Source organism: Neodiprion pinetum, chromosome 2 (assembly GCF_021155775.2).
Source record: "Neodiprion pinetum isolate iyNeoPine1 chromosome 2, iyNeoPine1.2, whole genome shotgun sequence".
Taxonomy (NCBI): domain Eukaryota; kingdom Metazoa; phylum Arthropoda; class Insecta; order Hymenoptera; family Diprionidae; genus Neodiprion; species Neodiprion pinetum.
In genome coordinates, this window is record NC_060233.1 from 14,539,049 (window position 1) to 14,562,718 (window position 23,670).

Below are 23,670 nucleotides of genomic sequence, written 5' to 3' on the forward strand. Positions count from 1 at the left end.
AATCTACGAGAGAATTTTTGTTGAAAGATGTAAATTTGAAAAACTGGTGAATTTGAAGAATTCAGTAGATGCTTAATATCGGACGGCGTTTATCGTGTAAAAAAAGATTTATATTAACCTTGACCTCAATAGGCCTCGGATTGTAATTTTTCAGTTCGTCTGATAATAAGTACGCTTGTTCTGAGAATTCTTTTGCACTTTGATACCATTTCACATTAGTTTTATTGGTTGTCTCAGCACTTTGATATTTTTTGTTCCTCATGATTATTCAAGTTTACATGGCTATACATTAGACGCATGAAAACTTACTAGATTCTATTTCTAATAGTCATTGATTTGCAGCCAACAGGACAACGGTCACAGGCTAATTGTTTCAAAATGAGGTTAAGCAAAAGAATTCCATTTAGTGTCAGATTCATTTCATAATGAAACCGGAACCGTACCGTAATGTATATGTAATTAGTAATGCCGCGACAGAATTTTTTAGAAATAAGTATCACTAGAATATAAATTATCTCATTTGGGGAAGAATGTTGCGTTCTGATAATAAAGTATTTGTACTACGAGATGTACATATATGGCAGCGCTCTTTCTTTCTTTTTAAAAATATTACAATATTTTGGAAATTAGCATCAAATATGAGTACCTACCGAAACGCTTCTGTAAAACTTGGCCTAACGAACAGAAAAAAAAAGATTGCTTCCATAAACAATCTCTATCTATGTTTTACAGTGTCAAGGTTTACAATAGATAAGTTTTTGTATATGGACTCGCTGCATGCGATCAAAAGTACAAATAAACGTTTTTTCATATTCAACTTGACGATAAGCTTGTATTTCGTATTCCAATACTTATATTTACCGATGGATTTAATCTGAAAAAAGTCAGACTGTTTATCGTGTCTACTTAAATACATTTATTCGTAGTGTTTACAAAAATTTCTCTTTTGTTAAAATTGAACCATTGAGGATCTTGCTTGTTTCCCATCATTTCATCACGATCTCTTTTCTGCGTAACTCAACAAATCATTACTCAAACAATCACTACTCAATAGTTTAAACCCGATCATTGAAGTACCTGCTCAGAATCTCTTAATAATACTTAATACCCAATAATACTTTACCCTTCACTTCGCTTTTGAAGTAATCACATTGACCCACGGCCTTCGCTTTGCATATATAGTCCATACCACCATGTATCTGTAAACAACCCGAGGCTGAAATTTCAATTTTTCGGTCAACTTGATATCGTGTTATATGTACTAACAATAAGGTGCAAAAAACTAGCAAGTTTTATAACTCTAGTTCTTACTGTTTTAACTCTTAGCGGGTACATGGGGTAACTCATTACCCCACGCTGTAAAACCTAGTTGTACAAGACATATGGGTGTTTTAAGACTTCTAACCGATTGTTTAATGTTTGTTGAAGGGTTTTTCAACATTTCTAATGATTTTTATCACACTTGTCTACTACCGGCAGATGTCGTTACTTGTATCAATTTCAAAGGTTTTAGACCTCAATTTCACTTTTTAAGGATTAAAAAAACACGCTGCTCAATTTTTGAAATTTTTAACACATTGATTCTCATATTCCAAATTTTATCGTAACTTAATTGCTCTGGAAAAAATAGGATTCAATGTGTATTCGATGTAGCAGATTCCGAACTCTCCGATTATGGAATCCGTCGAGGCTGAATCCTCAGAAACCGTAAAAAACAAGTTGATTTTCACAGCAACGAAAAAAAAAAATCATTAAAAAATATTGGAAGTGAGATCGTAGCGGAGCTATAATTATTTTCTTAAGTATAACATTGTTCTGTTTCAGCGAAATATTTTTATTTACAGTCATTTGTGATTTGTTATATATTTCCATTTTATTTACATCTGTAGAAATATACGTCGATGCGAATTCAAATTAAATAAACATATTTTGCTGACACAAAAAATATGTTATTTAGCTGACGCCATGATCGCATTTCAGCACCTACCTAAAAAAGAGTTTTCCGTGCAGAAGAATGCAAGCTTTTAGATAAAAAAATTTCAAATTTGAGATAAAATTTGGAGAATATCGAAAAAAAAATATGTTTTCTTTTTTTTGTGAAAAGAACAGATAGGTCTACATTGAAAAAATCTCGGATCATATTTGTTTCCTCCACAAATATACGATAATAATTAGAATGTAAAAATCACTTTGTTTAACAATAAAATATTGATCAACGTCATGTTGTTAAATCATGAGAGCTCAGAGTTCTGAAACTTGTGAGGATTTTTATATTCTAGTACATACTACAAGAGATCAAAATTGCAAAAAATCAAAAGTTTGGCTCCGTGTCGTTTACCGATAATTGCTAATCATGCCCGTGTACGATAATGTATACACATCCCCTGCCATTTAAACATCACAAAGGATCTACAAACATACTTTTCACCCCGAGAAGTATAATATAATACGTACGTACGAACCTTTCATCATTTTAAATTACTTAAAGTTTGTCTGCGAGTATGGATCACAGGGTGAATCCGGCCACAATTATACAATTTAGTTTGTATTTTTACGAAACGCGCCTGCATTTCGGCAACTGCGAGTACATTTACCGATCGAGATTCGTTCATTTCTCACAATTGGCCGATTTCTCACTCTCTTTCATCATTAACCATGAAGCAAATATCAAACGGTTAAATCTATCCTGAATTGCATAAATGCAAGCGGATTCAGCCTACATTAAATTGCCTCCAGATCATTTTTACGAAATAACCTGGTACATACAGTCATCTTTCGACAACGTGAGCTCTTCGCTATGCATTTTCCTAACAGCTAAAGGATGCGTGCGCCTGAGGCAGGCAATCGGAGTTACAGTGCATGTTTAGACTGACAAAGAACATGAGGTGTAACTCTGGTTGCCTGTCTCAGGCGCACGGGTCGTTTTGCTGTTAAGAAAACTCACGGTATATTTTCATAATGACGACTAATGCAGATTCTTCCTTCGACATTATAACTGGCCAATAATTATTAATATATATTCGACCCAAGTGGCTTGTGCTAATGTATTTACACATGTATAAAAGATAACAATTGATTATCTTGACTTCTGGTTACCTTTCTGTTGATTTATTAGGTACTAGTTTTATGTTGATAAGAAACGTGCCAACGCCGAAATGAGAGAGAGAGAGCCACTATACTTTAACTAACCTAGAACGATAGTGTAATAACGTATATTATATGTATATTATAAAACAAAAACGTATGTACATTCATATTTCGACGATGGCAACGTATGTAATAAGTAAATAAAGTTGAGCAAATGCTTTTTGGAGTTTGAATGCCCTGCGGTACACGCAGAAAGTATACATCATTTAGCTGTCTACTGTATTTTTTAAGACAATAATTCAAAACAGCGGCGTTAACCCCTAAGCTAGTTCTACGTTTACGAAATGACTAGATCTTGTTGGCCTGACAGTTTTCCGGCGTGCCGATTGCGTGCGAGATGAAAGAAGAGAAATTAGAGTATAAAAAGAAAAAACAAAAAACTATACAGAGTAAAAAAATGTAGCATAGGTTGTATGCGCAAATATTTCTTGATCATTTGGCTCAGAAATTTGCACACGAAAATAAGGATGGCCCGAAAATAATCCAGCCGAACAAAGATTCTTGTATCTCGTAACATCGTTAACTCGAACTGCTAACGATCGAACACATGGTGTATATTTACGTACAAATGCGCCAATCGTACATTTATGCCTACATTCTTGACTACGTTTACGTACTTCGTAAAAGAGGTATATCAGTACACAGAATCGATATGATGCGTCGTTTTACGAAACACCAATTCGACCTTTACAAATAAACGTTCTTTCGATTCATACTACAAATACTGCTAGGATGCAAATAAAATCGCAAGTCGAAGTTGATAACCCTAGAACGCTAACGGGGGGTGAAAAAACATTCTACGCGAGTTGAAATTTCACATCGCTAAAGAACAACTTACATTTTTGTTTCGAGGCTCATCAATTTTTGACCACTTTTTTGGAACTTACGTAAGCTTTATTAAAAAAACGAAGTAAATGAGACCTCGCAGGGTCCTTAACGATATGACGTACCCGAGGGATGGAATTTACAAGATTGGGGCGTTTTTTCACCCTCCGTTACTGAAATAGACAAAGAAAAAAAAAAAAGAAAAATAATGTTACCGTTCTAGGGTTAATTTTATAAGCATAAATGCTGCGAAGAAGGCAACTTTAGTTATAAGTAAATTTATAGTGTAAAGGTGAAAAAAATTTCGCTTCGTTCACCGTATAGAGGGTACAATGTCGAAACATCTGAAAATTTAAGATTCACAATATAGAATACTGACGAATCTATGTTCTGCCCTGCTATATTCTTATTAATTCCGACTGTTCTATATTTTAACCTGCCATACGTTGACCTTTCGACATTTTGACTCTGTACATTTGGAATATCTATGAAACATATTTTCGCATATTAGAAAATTGCCCAGCCACGAATACTACAATCGGGTACTTGATAACTTTCCAGCTATGCGATAGAGATCAGACAAGAGTAAATCTTGACTTTAAGACTTGGTCCCAATTCACGACGTATGTTTTTATCCTGAATATAGTCCGTAATCACCGTCGGTGCTTTAGCCTAATTCGCAGAGCTATGTACGCTATTACTTCAAGGGCAAAGTAAAGTCCGATGAGGATGGAAATACTGCTCCAATATTCGGCCTCGGTCATATCGACCTCCTTCAAAAGCTGTCTAGGGTATTTGTAGTGGCAATAGACTACCGAGCAATCCAACTTCGGCCGATCGTATCTGCAAATACATGAAACCGAAACAATAAAAGTGAAAATTGTTCAAAAGTCGCAACTTGTATTCAATGGCGATGTCTTCTTACGATTACTCACCCATAAATTGCAACCATGACACCTTCGAAGCCATATTTAAGGAAAGAGATGTGAAAGAGCCACTGCATGTAGGGATGAGCGTCATTGATGTGAACAAAGAATCCACTGAATATCATGAAAGGCAATATCACCAGTGGGCCGAAAATCACACCGTTCTGAAATCAATTTCAACATACAGATGTTGGTAGCCTGAAATTCAGTATCCGCACTTTGCGATTATGTATGCGGCAATGATTGTTAAAGAGGTACATACAAGAAGAAGGTTGAAAATCGGGTAAATCGTGGGAATTTGTAACTCGAAAATTGATTATTACATTTGATCGGGGTTCGTTTTATTCAAAAATATATGTATTAGGCTTGCCTTCTGTATTTTTTTATTGAAATCAATTTATAGGAAATATTGTTATTGACAGCAACGTCAATCATTTTCCTCTATGACATCTTTTACGGTCACTACGATATCTCAAAAATATCCAACCGATTTTCTTGAACTTTGAAGACAGTAAGTATTCTTGGATAGTTAATTCTCTTTGTCAGAATCTGATTTTGTTTTTTTTTTTTCTCAAACAGCGACAGTTTGAGGTTGAAATTTGATTTTGCGCAGCTCGCTTATGTAATAAATAGTGAACATATAACAGTTAAAAAAAGTTGCATCATGGCAAAGCGGATAACCTTTTCAGGAATACCGTAGCCAAATGTGAGGAAAATCGGGTGAACCGTTCTTGAAATATTAAGAACACCGTAAAACATTTCACAGAGTGAATTGATTGACGCTATTGTTAATAATAGTGGTTCCAAGGAATTCCAACTAACTTTTTGCTCAATTAAGTTACTGGCTGTCGTGATATAAATTTCCAAAACTTACCCAATTCTTCAGCCGCCTACCGGTATCGTATGCATACTCGTTTGAACGAATGTATATAGCTAAGCCGGTTTGGCATGCGTGTAATATATATAGAAATGGTAGGCAGTGGCATGACATAAAAAGTTTATAAGAACGTAATATTTCAAGTCCGCTTTCACTAGCAGCTGCGCCGTTAGGTTCGTCGAGTAGAATTTTCACGTCCACGAAATGCTCTCCACAGACATTCGTGAAGCGTTTTCTCTCGGATGTGCAAACTTTGATTTATTCTCAAACGAGGTAATAACGAAACAATTAAAGAATTGGGGGAAAACACTCACGCGAATATCCATCCCTATGCCGAGTATCAGCCCAACGGTTTGTGCGACAAAACTAACGACGATGCACATCGTTACGTACAGTAGCAATCTTCGGATTTCGGGTAGTTGGCCACTCATGAAAAAAACTACCAGCGTAAACGTTGATGCAGCAACGATTTGTACTGGAAAGTCAGCCAACTTGTTCGCTAAATAGAAGGACCGGAGCTTGTACCATCTGTTGAAGTGTTCCCTCATCACGATTGGAAGTTCCGATGGGACTGTAATCATAATAATAGTTAGCAGCGAACCGCAGAACAACTCGAAGAATTATCGAACCCAATGAACGGCGCGTTATGAAACCTTTCAGCACGGAACTGATGAATACGGTTCGGAAACATATTTTGTATTTCTTTCAAATTTTGGATCAGACTCACATGTGATAATTGTTGAGTTGAACGCACTGAACATGAGGAACATGATGCTGAAGAAAAGCAGATTGAAGTTGTCGAACACATAGGCTGCATCCTGGCCAATTTGATAATAGAGGGTGCCAACGAGAAGTGCTATCAATAGATGCATAGATATCCGCGTGAACGTCAGAAACTGAGGAATAGGTTTTCATCAATGTTCCACGAAATCATGGTGGAGACATTCAATAAGTGGCATCATAAATACATTCAAAATAGTTCAGTATATTTTCACGCTATCGCTACCAGATCAGTATCGAAAGAATGGTGTTCAACGAACATCAATTCTGACAAGCAGGGTAGAGCAGCAATTTAGTTCGTTATCAGCCCCTCTTGGAGTCTCTCTTCAAATCGAAAACTGATTAGAATAAAAATTCTTAATCTCCCGTCGATTGAGCAACAATAAGTTTATCACAACGCCTATTCATAGTTATCACTGTAATTTAAACAGATGTTTTGATCACTCGGCTAAATTCGCCGAATTCATTATCAGATAACCGGCAAGTCTTCATTAAGACTCTTAATAACTGTCGTAGTATACTATCTCACAGAGAGACTAGAGCAGATGGTCGCATGTCATATTTGTATCTACAAATTGACGTTTAATTCGAACTGAATGCTCGATAGGATACGCGTTGGAAAATTTGTGACGAGAAGATACAAAGACGATGGAAAAATATCTGTCGATTATATAATGATAAATTCGGGCGGAAAGTAAAAATCGCTTGATTTTATAATATGCCATTGACCCCTCGATTCCTACTCAGTTTAATCGTTAATGGCGATGAAAATGAGTTCCATTCAAACGATTAATTTTCAACCCAAATTTATTCTGACTAGGTTGCGGCTTTGGCAGATCACGTGATACTGACATTTATATCTAATTGAATTTAAAATTATGAAAAAAATCAGACTTAAATGATCTAATCAATTACCGAGTTCACCTCACATAACACTCACTAAAAAGCACTAAAATTCAATTATCATTTTATTTTTCAACCTTGAATTGATAAGGATTTGAAAGAAATCGTAGCTTGGACCCTTCTCAGTTGAACAAATAAGGAGGCGGAATAAATTCTAAAAAACTTGACGACAAATAGGCTCTATAGTTAGATTCCTATCATATATTCATACTAATTAGAGAGTAGTCATGATAATTTTTTGCGACTTGATTGATTGACAACTGTTATCTGTGAAAGGTTGTAACACTGACTTGACAATATTGACCGTTCTAATTAGTATCTCGTAGGATGTTATTTTTACGTAATCGAGCGTTATACATTGAATACCTTGTCTCTGGAGAGCCTGATGACGTTTCTCTTGAGAAGGACGTACAATTGCTTCCAAAAACTGGTTGCATACTCTCCGGTAATTTGATGATAGTCCTTCTCCGGTTTGTCCATGTGAAGGATAGGAGTGGGAGGTAACCTGGGGGCGCGAACCGGCGTCGTAAGACCGGAGGCAATCATTTCTTCGATTTTCGAAAGACCGCCGATAGCTGGGGATCTCCATTTATTGCTGCTTCCATTTTTAATTCCTCTGGACAGCAACGGCACGAAATTTCCATAATCACCAGCACTGACTTCTAGGACTGGTTGAAGATAAACAAAATTAACCCAATAAGTTTCAAGATGTTTATCAAGTTTCAATTTCTTTTCAAAATAGGTTATACCGATAGAAAATGGCGAAAGTTGGCAATCCGATTGTGCATGCGCAAGATGTGACGTCTTTTCATGCCAACTGACCGCATCAAGCTTTATTTGTCCAACGTGACTTATGGGGATCATTTAGGTAAAGAGAATTTTTGTGGAAGCATGGGAAACTTTCATTATCAAGCAACTTGTAGATAACTGATGACCCCTGCGAGTCAACGTAACGGTATAATTTTAATTTACCGCTTGATGCGGGAGAGTTTGACATCTAGTGTCGCGTTTCGTTTAAGTTGGCACCCTTGTCTCGTAAACGAAAATATTGCCAGAGTACGATATTGCCGACCAATACAATTCAATTATTTAACACATGCGCAGTCGATCACTTAAGCCTGCGATATTTTACCATTGCTTCTGATGATTAACGTCAGTCAAGAAGGACTCATTCGTAAGGTATCGCGTTAAGCGCAAGGTCTCCGAAAGTTGACAGTCTTTCTCTCATGCAGTTATTTTTCAACCATTGAAAGTAGCGGGACGACCATGTACATAACGTATCGCAAAGAGTATCAAGAAATACTTCAAACTTTACTCACTAAAATCAGCTGGATTGTGATATTCGGGACAACAAAGGCCTTGTTCTGCCAGGTAGGATACCATGTTGCTCGTTCCTCCAGTGTATAGGCAATAGCCTTGGGCGACAACGTAAAGATGATCGATCATGTCGAAGAGAAGTGCACTCGGTTGATGAATGGTGCAAATTACCGTTCGACCTTCCCTTGCCAAGGCTTTCAAAAGACCAATGCATTGCTTCGACGTGACGCTGTCTAATCCGCTGTAATAGTGAAGAACATCCGATGTCAGATGGCTCACGCGTTAAAATTCTCCGATCACGTTAAAACCAATATCTGGTGAAAGTCACCTCGTGGGCTCGTCGAAGAACATCACTGGAGGATTGCTGATCAGTTCCAGAGCGATTGCAAGCCTTTTTCTCTGACCGCCGCTCAGGCGACCTGACAGGACATGTCTTGCTTCGTCGAGTCCCAACGCCACCAGAATTTTTTCCACCTTAGTGAAAAATAAATGAACTGATTGTGAGTTCAACCTCAACGCGTTATCGGTAGTTTGGCGGAACGTGAGCAAATTGAAAGATGTCTAGAGCTCTCTTATTAACTCGATATTTCTTATCTAGTAGTGTGAAGCCTAGTCGCCGGAGCCATTGTTATACGCAATGGCAATGCTACACAACGATAGGTAATGACATTGATGCGATAATTGGGGACGGAAGTAGCTGATTAGACGGACGTTGCCCTACACAGAATCTCGCAGTTTGATCCTACTACAATTTCATTTCAATTACAGCCCATCAATGTTTGTCACTGTCTCAAAATTGTACTCTTGGCGTTTAGATAGCACTGAAAATGCGTTTTTCCAATTTAGAAGTACTTTTCAAAGATATTTTCGCGATCGATTCCATTGGTCTCCGCATGTGAAGCAAATGTTTACGCTTACAAGGAAAGTACCCGAAATGTGACCTACCGATTTCCTTCTTTCTGTGACGTCTTTTATTAGGTACACCAAAAACCACTAGCAACGTCTTTTTTCCGTGCCAATTTGGCTAAACATTTTTTGACCCAACAAAGTAGAAACTTTCCTGCAAACCACGAGGATAAAACCATTGCGCGTATTATCCTTTGTTAATATTATATGATGTCTAATTAGTTTGAACAAAAACTTTAACGAGATTGCTGAGCAATTCTCCAGGAATAAAGTTTTTAAAGTAAATATCACGATTGGTTTTTTATCCCTGAAATGGCCGATGAGCACAATATGTTTATGTGACACAACAAATCAAACTAGTGTGGTTCCCCTCGGGTACTTTCTTCTTTTGAAACTTACCCTCCTGGTTTTGTCCTGCTTGCAAAGGTTGAGCTTGAGTTCGGCAGCAACATGCATCGCCTCTTCGGCGGTGAGCAAGGGCTGAATGTTGTCCTCCTGCATTATGTAAGCGGAAGCTCTCCGGAAGGTGGCCAAGTTCCTTGGCTGGCCATTCACCGTCACTTGTCCCGTGACTGCGGACGTCCTGAAATTCATAAACCATTAATTGCATGTTTTCGAATTTGTGAAGTGCAGCTAAAAACGTGTTGTCACTTGGAAATGGACTGACAAAGACTCAGCGATGAACAGAAACAGCCGTTTTATGCAATTGCCGCGGGAGTTTCGATTGCATTTGGACAATTGCAGTGTGGAACGTTTAATTAAATATTCTAGTAAGAAACAATTATGTATGGTGCCATTTTTTCTTATTTTCGTTTTACTCTCAACAAGCTCAATCTACAGAAGTTCTTTTCTGATTATGTTCTAGCAGATGTCAAATTCTTTTTCCACATGCAATCAGTGATTCACAGAGATATGAATTGACAGGCTGCTGCTAGTGAATAATTAAAAATACTGCAACTGCATGGTCTTCTATCCTTTAACTGCTATTGATTCGGTAAATTAAAACAATTTTGTATAAACCACGAATAGTAGTCCATGCAATGCAATTCCTGGTGTATAAGCCTGCGAGGTCTACGTTTATTAAATTTTTGTCAAAAGTAGGGCTGTGCGATTAATCGATTAATCGTAGATCCCGATTAATTGAAAGGGCCGATTGAGCAATTGATTGGAAAAACAGTCAATCGGAAATACAAACTACTCAAAACAGCCGATTGAAGCGATTAATGGCGAAATTGATTGACCCAAAAAATACTGATTAATCGATTAATTTGAAAATGATGTATTTCATTGATCTTTGTTAAAGGCGATATTCTGATGAGAAGGCTGGACAATTAGTTCTTTCATTCATAACCAATTCTAATCTGTTATGATCGATATTGTTACAAAATATCTTCTTTCAATTTCGAATAACATTTTTGCAAGGATTGAAGATCGAAGTGTAATTATCCCGGAGTAGGTGTAAAACTACTTGATCAAACTCCCAAATGTCTTTATATTATGGCACGAACTACTCGTCACGCGTGAAAAGAGACATTCTGAGCAACGATTGCAAGTAGTGTGTAAGAATCTTTGCCAGCAGTAGGATTTCGTGAGAAGACTCGTTTAAAACGAATACTAAAGCAACTCTGAGGAGCAAATACGTAGAATTACACTTCCTGTCCGATTGTATGGAACAAATACAATACTAAACATTTCTCGTGAGTACAGTTGCGTGCGTCCGAAACGTGATATTATATCAGCAGCCCAAGTCTTACTAACCGCAAACCAAAGTCCGGATGCTAGTATCAGCAACTACGAATTACAATACACTAATTGAATTTATCTCGAGCTTCACGAACACTATTGACCAGATACTTATGCTTTTAACCGCAGCGGTCATTGCGGCGAAAATTTTTACGATTTCATTTATTGTCAATTACTTATTAACGTTGTACGAGAAAAATTTATTTTATGATTTTCAGCGTATACTGACGAATTCCCACACAAAGAATATGGCAAAACCACCAACGGCCAGAGAAACACACAGCTGTGGGTACTACACACAATGTTTATATAATGAACGGAATGACAGTAAATTTAGTGTAAGAAACTACGAACACGTAACACTATTTCTTTAACCACCAAAACTATTTTCGTTTTCAACAGTAGATTTCTATCTGAGAACAAAATATCGCAAAGTATCGAGTATTCCGGGATATTTGCAGAATTGGCACAGTCTTACCATAATAAGGATCGCGGGACCATGAAAAATATTGGACGAGCCGAAAACTGTTCGTTTAACTACGAAAAAATGCAGACCTAAGACATCTAATTTCATTATGCATTCTAGGATATTCAGGAATTTTGTCTTCGACACTTCACAAGTTTCTCGTATTTTTTAATCTTGATACCTGGAAATGTATAGCAACGTGCTTTCGTATCTGACGATAAATCGAATAATCACAAATCGAGAATTATGTGTCCTTGCCGCAAACGGGTCTTTAATTCCAGCCCGAAACGTTCAAAATAATGTATTCACAAAATGGCCAAATGTACAATACGATAGCAATGAACCAAGCGTACCAACCATTTATGCAAATTTCGCAACGCCAGCCAGAAGTTTTTTAAGGACGGCTTGTTTTCAATCCAAAACTTGTCATTCACGATTGGCGTGTATACAATTAATGACAAGCCATTTATACAATTACGCTGTTATTGGAACAAATTACGATTGAATTACCACTGGCTGAAATAAGAACAAGCCCAACGACACATCGATTATGCACTTACGTCTCGAAGACGGAAAAAATCGAGAAAATCACCGGTGTCCAAATCCATATAGAACACGAAATATTACATCCAATCTAAACTTGTTACCGAAAACATATATCAGTCGCCACGTAATCTCGTTCTACGGTACAATTAAGCGCACATAACAGAGGAGATTTTTGTGTAAAACAAACGAAAGATAAAAATGCACCGAGGTGAAAGCCACGCGCAGCTGTGAACCTCGAGTGCAGGTAGACCTATTAAATCGCACGGAACGACCTATGGGGCCTTTTTTCGATCAACATTACGTGTCGACAACTCGGCCTTGAGGCTCCGGATACCAGCTTAACAGGGGCGAAACTAGGATGCGAAAAACGGAGCAATGCCCCGGGGCCCCTAAGACAGGAGGTCAAAAATAAACTCGTCATATTTCATTCGGATTCCTAATTCTGACGTTTCGTTCTTTTGTTTTCGTACTGTATTTTCAGACGCGTTCCGCAAGTTTTGGCTATAGTTCATTATTTTGCCACCAGATGCCAGCACGTCATTTTAGCCGATCAAACGACTTGTCAGTCGCCTAGAAACGGCAGTCATTTCGTGAACAATAGACGATCACGAATTTAACATTGCAACTCTATTAACAGTTATATCGGCTGTAGGTATAGTCATAAAGCAATTTGTCAGTTGCCTAGCAACGGCAGCCATTTCGTGCACAATAGACGAGCACGAATTTAACAATAGAACTCTGTTAATAGTTATATCGACTGTATAGTCAAAAATGTAAGATATTTTTGGATAGATGGTAATTTTAGTTTATCGTGAATATAATGCACAAATCGAACATCTTACTGTTTTATTGAGGGCAAATTTATGAAACGCGGGAGGAGAGCCTGCAGAAAAATATGTCTCGTTATTTACCCAGGGCGCCCAATTTGGGGTCTTGCTCCGGGGCCCCTAAAGGGCTAGTTACGCCCCTGCCATGCTAGATACCGCTCGGTGCACGCGCACCGAAACGAGGCGCCTTCCTCGGTGCTCCAACTTCGTCATCACCGTCGGGTGCAATCGCGGTGCAACCGTACTTAGGTTCAAGAGAACGTTGAGCTTGGTACCCGTGCCCGCGAAAGAGGAACTCGCGATTGCACCAGAGAAACTCGCGGTATTCCGTTAGAGCGTGAAAATTTTCAGAGCCCGAAGGTACACCCGGAAAGTTGCTCTTGACCGAATCCCGAATCGGGTCGAAGAAAGAATTCTCGCAACGAACGACAAGGACAATTTAACAAAAGATTCCTGTTTCGAAACGGTGTTTTCGAAGATTCGACAGGTTGTCGTTTCAAACAGAACTGCATCGTTAAATATGGAAGCTGAATATTTCACCAAGATTTACGATACTCTCGCATTCCTCTTTATGGAATGAATTGGGTACTGCGAACAGGATGTCGAGGTCAAGGATTTTCTCAAAGATGTTTACCAATGCAGTTGCATTGCGCAGTTAATTAATAACTCGCTGTTATTTCAACGATTTTATACCGCAGGGTAACAAAGGTATTTTCACATTTTCATTGTAAGCTATCACAAAGCGTTATTAATCGTACCGGATTAACCAGTGAAGGGACTCGATTGACAGAGATATTACAAGTGCATTGCGTGGTTGGCACTCACGTGAAACCTGCCAGGACGTCCATGAGGGTGGATTTGCCAGCACCCGAAGGTCCCATAATTGCTGTTAATTCCCCGGCTTTAAAGTTTCCGCTGACGGTTTTCAACAATTCACGCCTTCCTGTGGAATAAAGTAATAAAAACAATCATGAATGTGAACACTCGGAGTGTGTTTCTTTGTCTAACTGTCAATTTTCTTAATCTGGAGAATCGAGAACCAGGTAGAGCGTTATTATTGCTGTATTGTAGTTGGGAAGAACTTATTGTTAGGTACCAAAGATTGCGCTGAGGTAAATTTATAGTTATGATTACTATAAAGCCCTGGACTATCTTCATTTTTTACTACAACTGAACAATACATTTCTGGTTATAAAATGAAACTGCGTTTTGTAACCGTAATCGAAAAACTCTATTCTTTCTGATCATGGTCACTGGTATTAGATTTTCTTGTAACTATTAGGACAATTTTATGTTCGTCAAACGAGAAATTGATGCGAAGGCCTTATTCAACTGAAAAAGTACAGTAAACTAGGCAGACAGATTTAATATTGCAATAATAAAAAAAATGCAATATTGTCACTATAATTACATTGTTACAAACAATTGCTTATACCGCATTTTCTTTTAATTCCAACCATATTCAATCCGTTATTGTGACCCTACCCATTCTACCAGTACATACTTTTCACTAACTATAAAAAATGATACTCTTCTCAACGCAGTTTTGTTAAAATGTTTCTTGACGATTCAAAAAAGCACATACGCATTGTGTACAGAATGTTTGACAAGTCGAGAGGGTATCGCTCGCGTAATGACACGACGCTGTATCATGATGAAACAAAGGATCCTCGGCCTGCACTCCAACTGCAGATATCAACGCCATCCACGGTGACTGAGTGCGACGTACTTGATATATATTATAAAAATAGAACGTAAATTATAGTCCAGTTCTGTAGCCACGCGTTATACATTCATAGTGATATATAAACAATAATGACAAAGAACATGAAGAATCATCGCTGATGGATGGCTGTTCAGGTACATTTCTAAAAGAGTGCTAATTTGGCCGCTCTGCTTCCGGTCAATGTAGCGTCTGATAAAACAGTTCGCTCGTATTGGCGTGATAACAAAAAATTATGATCTCGCGATTATACCTATCGTCAGTCAGATTATTTGTCTGGTAGTGACATAACTCGCACAGAAATATTTTCTATGTGTGCAATGTATAATGAAATTTGTTTCTTGAGATTGCGGTTTTCTTAAATGTGGGACTGTTACTTAACGTTTCATTGAACGTAAGGTTGTCAACGTGTGATCGCATTCCAGAACACTGAAAACTAAAACTGTTTTATTTTATCAGTTTTTTTGTTACACTAACGATAGAATTGATCTGTGTCCCGCAATAAGTAGTTCAACCTTTGTTCGATTGAAAAATGCGTCACCGCATTATATGCTGAACCGAATTCATTCAGTTGTGAGACGAGATTTCATTGCGAAATCAGTAGGCGACACTGACCTTTTGATATAAAAAATTAGCAATAATCGCTCGTTTCACATAGATTATAGAAATGTGGATTCGTTGAAACTTTAGGTCAACAAAGTTGAACGCAAAATCTAATTGCGTCTGAGTTTTATAAACATTAAAACCCAATACGTCGACAAATACATCCGCTCGATAAGATGTAATTGACTATTCACTTCAAGAGTTATAAACTTCGACGTGAATTGATTAGCAATAAGCCCCGGTTTTTGTTGATACCGGCTGAAAGGCTGCAACATTTTTGCAAAAGAAAACTACAAGCTAACGAAGAAGGATATAAAGATGTGGGAGCTTGTGTTTGATGATAATAAAAATACGCGAGCGTTGAAACATCTGCAGATTCATGCTGACAATCAGATTGGCTGAGAAAAAGCAAGTTACGATTTATGATGCAATTGAACAATTACACAACTACCCTGAGTTACGTAATCCATATTTAATGTTCGTTGTTTCTCTAAGCCTCGCCTTTTTCTCCAAAAGTGTGCAAGGTAACTCATACTTGCGCAGAAATACCACATTATCTGGAGATTATGCACAGAAGATCGCACTTGCTCTGTTGCTAGAAAGTATATCTAAGCATATGGAGCTAAATTAGTTTACGCGTTTATTCCTCCAAACATCTATAGAGCTAATCGTAATCGTATAAGTCAGGAATTGTTTGAAATGTTTATCAATATTTTTCTTATCTTTGTCGGCCGCTTACGCAAACAACAAGAAGACGCCGAGACCAAGTATCACGTATGGATTTTGATTTGCTGAACGTGACAAAGACGAGACTTGTTTGATAATTATTTTTCGACATCAAATTGAATAGCATGTTCAGTTACATTTAACCCTAGAAAGATAATCGCCTTTCTGTCCTAATTAGTACATCGAGTTGAAGAAATTGGTTGGCCAAAAAGTAAATTTTAAAATAAGTTTATTACGAAATAGTCGTACATTGAGTATTTATCAAATTATTTTATTCGCAGGCCGCGGAAATCTGTTCAAAAATATAAGAACAAAAAATATTTGAATTGTAAACGAAAGGTTATAGATTCAAATGCTTCGTTTCAAATCGCTCTAAAATGGTTGAAAATCTAGTCGGTTGGTTCTACGTCACTTTACAATGGCTCATTTTATTCGAAAGGCTATTTCCTAAAAATACACTGAAATACTTTTTACAATGATTTTGACATTGTCGAATATTTAATTTTACAACATTGAATCGATGAGGAATATGGTCAACAAATGAAAATATTGAATTGTCTATTGAAAGGAAAGAAAATCTGTTTTATTAACTTTGTAGAACCAAGTCTTCTGAACAAAATGAGCCATCGTCCAGTGAAATCGAACGAATTTACTAGATTTTAGGACCATTTCGAAGCGATGTGAAATAAGTATCGATATCCAAACTTTTTCTTATCGTTAATTTCAGTACTTTCTATTTTTATATTTTTAAACAGAGCTCAAACATATTGACCCTAGTTACTTCCACCTATGGAAACATCCACATTACTTACACGGGGTTACTCAAACCCCTGCCAACTTTGGAACGTTATTACTGTACACAACATTACGTTATGCACAGTTACGACTTGAACAAAATTCTGAGATAAAATGTAAGAATTCAGAAATAGACCCCAATCTTAGTCTTGACAAAAAACGATGGAGGATGTGAGAGAAATTCTTGAAGCAAAAGAAGTAAAACGATATGCAAGTCTCTGAAAAGCCAAAGTTTTTTCAATCATTCTTCATTTTACTCCCACAAACAACCCTGATTCAAGCACGCTGACTTTGAAATTGTACGTGTAAATCCATTCTGTGGTCAACTGTACCCCATGTCAGTGATTACGGTTAAACACCCGATGTACAGTCAATGCACGATTATATCGTAAAAAAATTCACAAGGAGTATCGACTTTCGGAGCATTGACTTTACCTCGGTTACGTAAAACGTGGTTCGATGGTATCCGCTGATGTTTGATTTTATAGTCTTACGAAACAAGGGTAAGTGCTACGAACTATTTTTCAAATGATTTCCTGGTGCCGATAAATCAGTAATACCTGTTCAAGCCACGATCTAATGACCCAGTGAGGCTTGCCAGACTGGGTGGCCTTGTCAGGCATGCCACTTGAGGCCTGGACAAGTTCATGGTTGGTATCCTTACACATAGAGTTGAAATGTACCCCCAACCAAGCAAACATAATATCAAGCTTTGTACAAAAAGTATTCCTAGAATAAAGAAAAAACGGCGACTTGTCTAACGGGCGTTAGATGAGACAGATAGCTAATGACTAGCAAAACCAAGAAAGAAAAAGAAACGCGTTGATACAAAGCACCGAAGATCTTGACTGAGATTTTGCCTAAAACCGGATTTCTTATTTTTCTCAATTTTGATATCATATGGATATGGTATATCTTAATTTAAATCTTATCAAAAGTGTAACAACATATTTGAACGTCATTCGATGCAAAACGTGCTATTAGCTTGAAATAATTCTCATAGCTATATTATTGCAGTTTCATCACAGATTTCAACGAATTTCACTTGCGATTTCGATAACGAACTTTTATTAACAGAATTAATCGTTTCAGTAATGATGCGTGAAAAGTTATTCGGTGGCAAAGTGATTGAGTATAAAACTGCAGATTCGGCAATTTATTTACAATATATACCACAGTACGGTTTGCACGGTTCTTGAACGTCGAGGTTATTTATTGCAGACTTGAGACGAGATGTAATTGGTAACCCTGACATTCAATAAAAATCTTCCCCAAATATGCATCAGGCTGAAGTTCCTAACGTTATGGTGATGATGAATCTTCGGAAAAAATCGTTATTTTGCAACTTTAAGATTACTTAAAATTTAGTCAACCGTTAATACGGTTAGAATTTTGACGAAAGTAGTCGGTGTTGAGAAAATTTTTGGCTATATTTAACGAACGGAGGCCAAGTCTCGTATTCCAATCACGCTAATTAGCATAAAAGCTGAACAGGTTCAATTTATTCGCAGAGAAATAAAGTTTCTTTTACTGGTTACAAAAACATGTATCACCGATCGCTATTACCGAAACATCTGCGTCAAGATAACGAAACGGTTTTTATTTATTTTTAAAACAAACAAATTACATATTTTCTCCTATAATCTGCAGGCAAGTATTTTCGAGTGTGAACAATTTCTGTGATCTTTTAATCTTCGGTATTGTAATTCTTCAAAGTCATGCATTGTCCAAACTTGAAAAAGCAACAATGATCAGATGTCTTTTCAAGTTGAGGAAAAGAATAACGATCGAGCCAGAGATTGACTCAGCAGGTAAAGAACTCTCTCCGTTATCCTCACCGCGCAGACATTCTTGATAAAAATAATCATCTAATTAGAGTTTCATATAATTAATCTCAACGCAGATAAAAAATATTATATATATATATATTAGGCTGATTCAAAAAAAACAGCTAATTTTTTTTTTCAAAATCCTCACATAAAAACTTCCGAGAAGGTGTGAAAAGACGCCTGTAAAAAGCAGAGCCCTTAATATTATTATTAAGAGGTCGCGCATCGGGAATTTCTATTTCCCGTTTAAATAACACAGGAATAAATTTTTTTAAATTTTGCAATTTCGTATTTTTGCAACGGCTTATTGAATTAGCGGACCAAAGCATATTTTTGTAGGAAATTTGACGCTCTACAAAAAAAGTCCTTACAAAGTTTTTCATAGTCACACTCCTTCAAAAGTTATTCGAGGTCAAAGTTGAACTTACAAAAAAATTCAATGTTTTTTTTTTTTTCGAGATACTATGAATCTTTTCTCATTATTTTGTTATAAATAGGATAGATTTCGGAACAATTACATTTTTAAATAGTCAAGTGCATCAGTTATGGATTCTCCATGATGACATGTTTATTATTTAACATCGCATTTTTGTAAGGTAACTTTATATTGACTCGATGGGAAAATTAATGATTGAAAAAGCCCAATTAGAGTAAGATATATTTATTAAATATATCTTTATAACAAAATAATAAGAAAAGATTCATAGTATCATCGAAAAAAAAAAAAAACATTGAATTTTTTTGTAAGTTCAACTTTGACCTCGAATAACTTTCGAAGGAGTGTGACTATCGAAAACTTTGTAAGGACCTTTTTTGTAGAGCGTCAAATTTCCTACAAAAATATGCTTTGGTCCGCTAATTCAATGAGCCGTTGCAAAAATACGAAATTGCAAAATTTAAAAAAATTTATTCCTGTGTTATTTAAACGGGAAAAAGAAATTCCCGATGCGCGACCTCTTAATAATAATATTAAGGGCTCTGCTTTTTACAGGCGTCTTTTCACACCTTCTCGGAAGTTTTTATGTGAGGATTTTGAAAAAAAAAATTAGCTGTTTTTTTTGAATCAGCCTAATATATATATATTCAAGATATGAGCTATAATAGGAGGTCGCGTAAAACTAAAACACAAATTAATTTACCGGATGAAGAAATTGGTGAAAGCTGGATATGAATTCCGTCTGAAAATGAATAATCTATACAACAGTTCAACAGAATTCGTGATCCACGCGGTCCACTCGTGCATTTCATGTTCACGTTTGGTTCTCCAGCCCTATTACGGTTTCCTATTCCTTGTGATAGGATGACTTCGTATGGTCGAAAAAATGGTCTGTACAAAGCGATAAGTGTCTACCACAACTTGATACACGTACGCTCTGGATACAACTTAGAGAGTGCGATATTTTTCACTAAATACGTTGACATTTTCGCGTGTCAATATAACACTTCAGTTCTTGGCCTGAGCAACCACTAATGAACCTAAAACTTGTGCACCCCACTTGCTGGATTGTGATCAAGGTTTGCTCAGCCGTTTGACCCAATGTTCATAAGCAAACAAGTGTCTAGTCAAGTTAAACATAAACTTATATGCCCAGACTTGATTTATTAGTACAGACGATAGCCTCGTCTATTTGTTGTCAAATTTCCGGATCCCGGACGATAGCTGAACTGCTAACTTCCATGTTTGTTCGACTGTTTAAACAGTACGAGATAAGCTTGTACAAATTGGAACACGAAACTAAGCAAATTGGACAGAATTTTTTGATAGTAACAAAGAAGAGAGACGCTTCGAAAGTGGTTAAAAATCAATTCAAGTGACCATGAATCAGTGGGACTAGAAACTAATGGACGAAGACGAAGAAGTTTGGAATCGTTACAGATAATCCCGGAATGGAATTTAAAGTAGAATTGATCTGCCCTGAAAGGGGGTGCTTATATAACAGGTAGTTGGGTATGGCACATGGGTTAAGGGTGACGATTGTACCTCTGTTAAGAATACCGGTTCTGACGGCGTAGGAGACGTCGGTGAATCCTAGGTCTATGGACCTGCTGATCCTTGGGGACGTTGGGCTCTCCGAACTGGAATTTTTCGGCTTGATGTTAAGGTCGAGCCGCAAATCAGCTGGTCTTCGGAGGCCCCCGACGGCTTCGGATAGTTTCTTGAAATCGTTCTGCGTCATTTTTTAACCCCGACGAACACGTGTTTAATCTCAGCGTGCTGCACCGCAGGCATGCGCTCGCCTCGACACAGCGTCCAGATACAGCATCGCTTCACTCGAACAAGTTAGAAAGCATTTTCCCACCATAGAGCGTGGAAGAAACGATTCAGATGCCTCGAAGACAAAGAAAATGATCACAATTTCACCTTAATACTAGCCACGATCATAACGAGCACTCGATTACGGCCAAAGTGAAACACAAAGAAAGAGGACTCTCATAGACGTTTTTTTAGGAACGAGACGGTTTCAGGCCTGCCCGATGTGTCAGGGTCAAAAGTACGAGCCGTTATCACAGCCAAGCGGCGTGTGTTTAAGTACAAAAGTGATCCTAAGCAGGGGAGAGGCGATACTGTCAAGAGATCTCTGATGTTTTTTAGAAGCCTCCGTCCCTCCTTCGCAGCGCTGCCGCGTCTGATCGCGACCGTGAGCGCGGCTTAACTGACTGACTGCAGTTAGTGAGGCTGGCGTTTCTTCCTACTTCACTGATAATCATAATAGACGCCCGGGTGAGTGATATTAAATCGGTGGTATCATGCACGTGTCCCGTAATCTAGGCACGTATGTCCGCTTCTGCACCTTGGCATGTGTCGATACGGACCACATACGAGTCTACAAGCGACAACTGTTAGGTAGGTCAACGATCCTCATCAAGATACAATTACCTCTAAACCTATGCGCATAACGAATGTAATCGAGGTGCGCTTTGTCCATTGGGCCACTCTTATGCCCCAACCAGTTGAACGTTTTTTAATGTTTCACAGACACTTAAGTCAAACTGGTTTGGAAACGTACAATTCTCAATTTACACAAATCTCACGCTTACGCAATCAAAGGACTGTATCTTGAAGAGTGACGATCCTGGTGGTAACGTTACCAGAGGCTTGTTAGAATTCCATAACAAACCGTGAGCAATGTTCAGGGGACAAAGAACACCCTCCATGTCCGAGGAAGTTTGTCTGTCGTTTGGATCACGGTATAAGTCGATAAAACATCGGAGTTAGCTGAGGAATTGACTTTGGATAGTCTTACGAAACACTAATTTTTAGATTCCATCATGTGGTTCCCGTGCATCCCACGTGCTGGATGACATTTCGGAGCAGCTGTTCCGAGCCACGACGATCCTTCAGTTGTGAATCGTGAATCACAAGGCATTTCTGCAGCATAGTGTCTGCTTTGCTATACTGCGTTGAATGCCACGTGTATCGAGGCAACCTGCGCATCGGTATTCAAGCAATCGCTTAACACACAGTTGTGACTTCGAAGTGATGTTTGCTGGTATGGTAAGGGAATGCCGCTGGTGTCGTTGACTATTTCTGTACCCATGGCTTGTCTACGGTGCGGCTGCACCAAGCGTAACCTATTTTGTTGCTACAATTGCCATTGTTATTAATAAAACCTACTAATTTCTACAGTCTTCATAAAAATTCATCGGAAAAGCATTTACCTTATGCGATATTCATAAATTGTTGTTCTCTTTTGTACGCGGCGACATAAAATAGAACAGCAAACGAATGCTACGCGTCTTTGTTCGATTCATCGTACGAAGACATTGGAAATATAGATTCCAATACTTCAAAGAACGGAGAACATTGTCCGATGTCTGGAGAACGACTTTAATATCGATGCGACGTTTCATTTGAGCCACTTTTTCAAGCTGATCATTTTACAGCGCGAGTTTCGATACACAAGACGGTATTTTCTCACATGCTACAGACATCTCTGACGGATGATGGCATTCTGAAATACGACGAAACGATAACGCAGCCGAATTTTGATAACTGATTGCTACATGCTGTGAACACCAAGCGATTTTTTCAATCTTTGATGACCGATGAGCATACTACTTTACTAAATGCTCCCTACACGTATCATGAAGTGGTATAACTTAAATTTGATACCGAAAAAAATCGAGACATTTTTATTACAATGAAAAACATTTTACCAACCGAGATGAAGAATTATAATATTCAATTAAAATCTCTTACTCGCCGCAGCCAACTGAATTCCGCGGTTTTCTCATCGTCAGTTGGCTGTCGAGTAAGTGCACTACAAAGTAATAAAAAGAGATACGTCTTTCAGAAAACTTTTGCAAAATTACGTATCTACAATCTGCAGGTATTAATACTTTTAAACTAATCACCGTGCACCACAAACAATGGAACAAATGATCTCACAGTGAAGATGATGTTCTCGACGTATCGTTCTATTACATCGTTTCATTGATTTATTCGTCGTACGTTGATTGCTGAGCTGTCAGTTAATCATTGAATCCACCTTCAGTTACTTTTTTTCCATGAGGTAATCTTAAGTCACTTCTTCCAGGTTTTGTCACTATTTTTGCCCATTGCTTTCAAAGAGACACATCGGAGTTTACATTTGACTTAATTTAAAATTAGAAATCATAGAAATTCCTGCTTTTTTGATTTTAACTTCTATCGCCATTCGTTTTCATTTGAAGTTTGTGACCGAAACGCCTAGTCTCACATTTGTATCGCTGTGCATGCGAAAAGCATAA

At 37.7% G+C, this 23,670-nt stretch overlaps 1 protein-coding gene across 2 annotated transcripts; it reads right to left on the reverse strand.

The window, feature by feature from the left end:
* Positions 1–570: 570 nt before the first annotated feature.
* Positions 571–21,795, reverse strand: LOC124211818 (ATP-binding cassette subfamily G member 4). 2 transcript variants are annotated; one of them, XM_046611266.2, is made up of 11 exons: positions 21,506–21,581; positions 20,921–21,269; positions 14,089–14,206; positions 10,081–10,264; positions 9,104–9,249; positions 8,778–9,016; positions 7,825–8,126; positions 6,503–6,671; positions 6,090–6,346; positions 4,908–5,062; positions 571–4,815 (listed from the first exon to the last, which is right to left on the reverse strand). In XM_046611266.2, the coding sequence occupies exons 2-11, from the start codon at positions 21,114–21,116 to the stop codon at positions 4,626–4,628; spliced, it is 1,956 nt and encodes a 651-aa protein (XP_046467222.1). In that variant the 5' UTR covers positions 21,117–21,269; positions 21,506–21,581; the 3' UTR covers positions 571–4,625. The 2 variants fall into 2 exon arrangements, with proteins under 2 accessions (XP_046467222.1, XP_068989449.1); XM_069133348.1 differs by having other exon boundaries at positions 20,921–21,795.
* Between the last annotated feature and the right edge of the window lie 1,875 nt (positions 21,796–23,670).

What these genes read in the sequence shown, in the direction of transcription:
- LOC124211818 (XM_069133348.1), bottom strand. Translation starts at nt 21,116, where the DNA reads ATGACGCAGAACGATTTCAAGAAACTATCCGAAGCCGTCGGGGGCCTC. An exon ending in AACCGGTATTCTTAACAGAG is followed by an intron (nt 14,207 to 20,920) that starts GTACAATCGTCA and finishes TTTATTCCACAG; the next exon opens with GAAGGCGTGAATTGTTGAAA. An exon ending in CAACTCAACAATTATCACAT is followed by an intron (nt 6,347 to 6,502) that starts GTGAGTCTGATC and finishes TTATGATTACAG; the next exon opens with TCCCATCGGAACTTCCAATC.